General features: G+C 44.3%; 1 protein-coding gene across 1 annotated transcript; it reads right to left on the bottom strand.

Annotated features, from left to right (window-relative positions):
* Positions 1-1,307: 1,307 nt before the first annotated feature.
* LOC104947318 (nuclear factor 7, brain-like) lies at positions 1,308-2,769 on the bottom strand. The gene is given in 2 exon segments (XM_010773295.1): positions 1,308-2,473; positions 2,475-2,769. Coding segments are annotated over 2 exon segments (1,395 nt in total). The 5' UTR covers positions 2,736-2,769; the 3' UTR covers positions 1,308-1,339.
* Positions 2,770-3,029: the final 260 nt, after the last annotated feature.

Below are 3,029 nucleotides of genomic sequence, written 5' to 3'. Positions count from 1 at the left end.
AATCCGATCCATGTATATTACAAACAGGATTGGTGACAAAGCGCAGCCCTGGCGGAGGCCAACCCTCACCTGAAATGGGTCCGACTTACTGCCGAGGACCCGGACACAGCTCTCGCTTTGGGAGTACAGAGATTGGATGGCCCTGAGTAGAGACCCCCTCACCCCATACTCCCGCATCACTTCCCACAGTATCTCCCTGGGAACCCGGTCATACGCCTTCTCCAAGTCTACAAAACACATGTAGACTGGATGAGCGTACTCCCAGGCCCCCTCCAGGATCCTTGTGAGAGTAAAAAGCTGATCCGTCGTTCCACGACCAGGACGGAATCTGCATTGTTCCTTGTGTTGTGTAAGAATACTGAAAACATATTTTTCAAACAAGCTAACGACCATTAGCTATTTATCAAGCTAGCTAGCCATAGTTAGCTATCTACTTAAAAATCTAGCTCACTTAAACTTTCTGATTTAAAAGTGAGCTTTAATACTTTTGGGCAAGACAAAACAAAACTATCAGGCTTCAAAGCAGTAGTTTTGGGAACTTACATTTCTCGTTTTTTATTTTTTAAACAAGCTAACGGACATAAGCTAATAATCTAATTAGTTAGATTTCTTACTTTGTTGGACAAAACAAAAATATTTCAGGCATTAAAGGAATTATTCAACAGTTAGTTAACTATGATTAATCTACTACTTTTCTTCCTTCTTGATCAGAAAACATTTCAAAATGTTGAATCTTAAAATATATTTTAGAAAACGATCTGTCTTCTTTCAGTTATGTCCATGTTTAGCTTGAGAATATGGTTTAACAGACCCTCTGTAAGATCTGAACAATGATTGGACGTTCAAACATGAAGTTGTCTTTTAAATGATTTTTATTTAAAATCTTTCTTTACAAACAATTCAAAACAAAGGATAAACACATTTTTAAAATTACACTGAATTCATTCAATAGAAAGGTAGAACCAAACATAAAGATCAGAAATCATTTAACAGATGTAAAGCTCGACAATAGAAAAATAAACAAAATTACATTACATTTAATTTAGCTGACGCTTTAACCCAAAGCAACTTACAATAAGTGCAATAAAGATAAAAACTCAGAACAACAAGAATCATGCAGGTATGTTAGCTGAGTGCTTCACAGAAGGGCACACAAACACCTCTAAATCACAACAAAGAGTAAATGACATTTTTAATACGCAGCAATTCACACACGTGTAATAAAATGAGCCTATCTTTGGTATAATTCTACAGCAGGTTCAAATTGATAAGTTACATTCAGTGACTGTTCCCTTAAAGGAAAAACACAACATAATAAACGCAAACAAACTCTTTATTTCTATCTCTTCTGTTCCCTTGTCACACACACCTTCAGTGGTAATATCTTCACATCATTTGCAGTGTTAATGAATGGAAACATCTTCTCAGTGAAAGTGTGTGTGAAGGTGTGTATGTGTGTGTTAGTGTCAGGATCAGAGAACGACAACTCTCCTCTGTTCCAGTCCAGATTCACTCTGACCCTCTGGAGCTCCTTCTGCAGGGGGAGAGGAGTGTCTGAACCTGATAACCTTGGTGAGCATGCTGCGTATTCACCTTTATAGAAACCTAGTCTCCATAATCCAGACTCTCTGTGTCCCTTCCTCTGGAAAGACTCTGCTGACACGCCCAGTACCCAGTATGTACTGTCTGTAACCTGGACATCCCAGCTGTGAGTCCCTGAGTCAAAGCCCTCAGAGCCCAGGACAGAGCGGTGATGATCAAACCTCTCTGGATTATCAGGAAGCTCCTGTCTCTCTCCTCCTAGTCTCACTCTGGTCAGATCTTCAGACAGGACGAGTTCTCGATGAGCAGTGTTTGGGTCCAGGATGAGAGGAGAGTAGGACACCATGTCCTTCATCTTGTTCCAGATGTTGAAGCTGAGGTTGCCCAGGTGTTTGGCCTGGTCTATCAGAGCTCCTGAGGGCAGCTGTGGAGCCTCCAGCAGGGGGCGCTGCAGCCTCTCCACTGCAGCCTTGTAGTTGTGCAGGAAGGAGACGTCTTCAGCTCTCAGCTCCTCCTCTGTGGCTCTGATTGTGTGTGAAAGAGCTGCTATCTCTCTGCTCACAGCCTCCATCTTCTCCTCCATCATCCTCCTCTTCTGCTCCACTTCCTCCCTCAGTGCAGCCATCCTGGCCTCCTCTTCCTCTTCTAGAAACTGGTGAAGCTTCTTGAACTGCTCCTTAATCTGCGTCTCTGTGCATCGGACCTGGACCTTCATGTGTCCTGCTGTTTGATCAAGCGCAAATTTACCTTTTTCAACGCGCCACAGTTTCTCCTTAAAGCGCTTCAGAGCTTTCTGGAGCTCCTCTCTGAGATCCTGAGCAGCTTCATCCATGGGTCTGAATCTGTGCTGGCTGTGTTTCTCTGAATGTCTGCAGACGAGACACACTGGCTGCTGATGGTCCAGACAGAAGAGTGTGAGTCTCTCAGAGTGCTAGACTGCAGAGAGCCTCTGGAGGTCTCTGACCTCTCTCCAGTAAGAAGGCCTCACACAGGTTCTTCAAAACCAGGTAACAGGGGGGATTCCTTCCTGAAGATTCTATCTTACAGACTGGACACTCTAGTGATGGTTTCCCCCTCCACCAGGTCTTCAGACAGGCTTTACAGAAGCTGTGGCTACAGGACAGAACAACAGGATCTCTAAAGACGTCCTGACAGACCGGACAGCAGAGATCTTCCTCTAACCTGGAAGCCATGTTGTCTCTGAGTGAAGCTGAAACACAGCAGACAGGAAAGTACAGTCCAGTCATTGGCTCCCCCTCCCCCTCCTCTACTGACTTCACTGAAATTCTCTCTGAGTGTTTGGAGACTCACCTTCAAGGGGGTGGAGGGTCCGCAGGTTGAAGCCAGCAGGGGCTGTAGTTTCCATCTTTTTTCTCTCCCTGTAGCTGAACTCAGAGAGGAAGTTGTTAGTTTGGTCTGAAGGTGAATCTGATCGTCTGTTTTCCAGTCCGTCTGTCTCTCTGCAGTGAGGAAGAGGAACTAAACTG

This window comes from Notothenia coriiceps, unplaced genomic scaffold (assembly GCF_000735185.1).
Source record: "Notothenia coriiceps isolate Sejong01 unplaced genomic scaffold, NC01 NC01_scaffold00012356, whole genome shotgun sequence".
NCBI classification, from domain to species: domain Eukaryota; kingdom Metazoa; phylum Chordata; class Actinopteri; order Perciformes; family Nototheniidae; genus Notothenia; species Notothenia coriiceps.
This window is presented reverse-complemented; position numbering and strand designations above follow the sequence as displayed.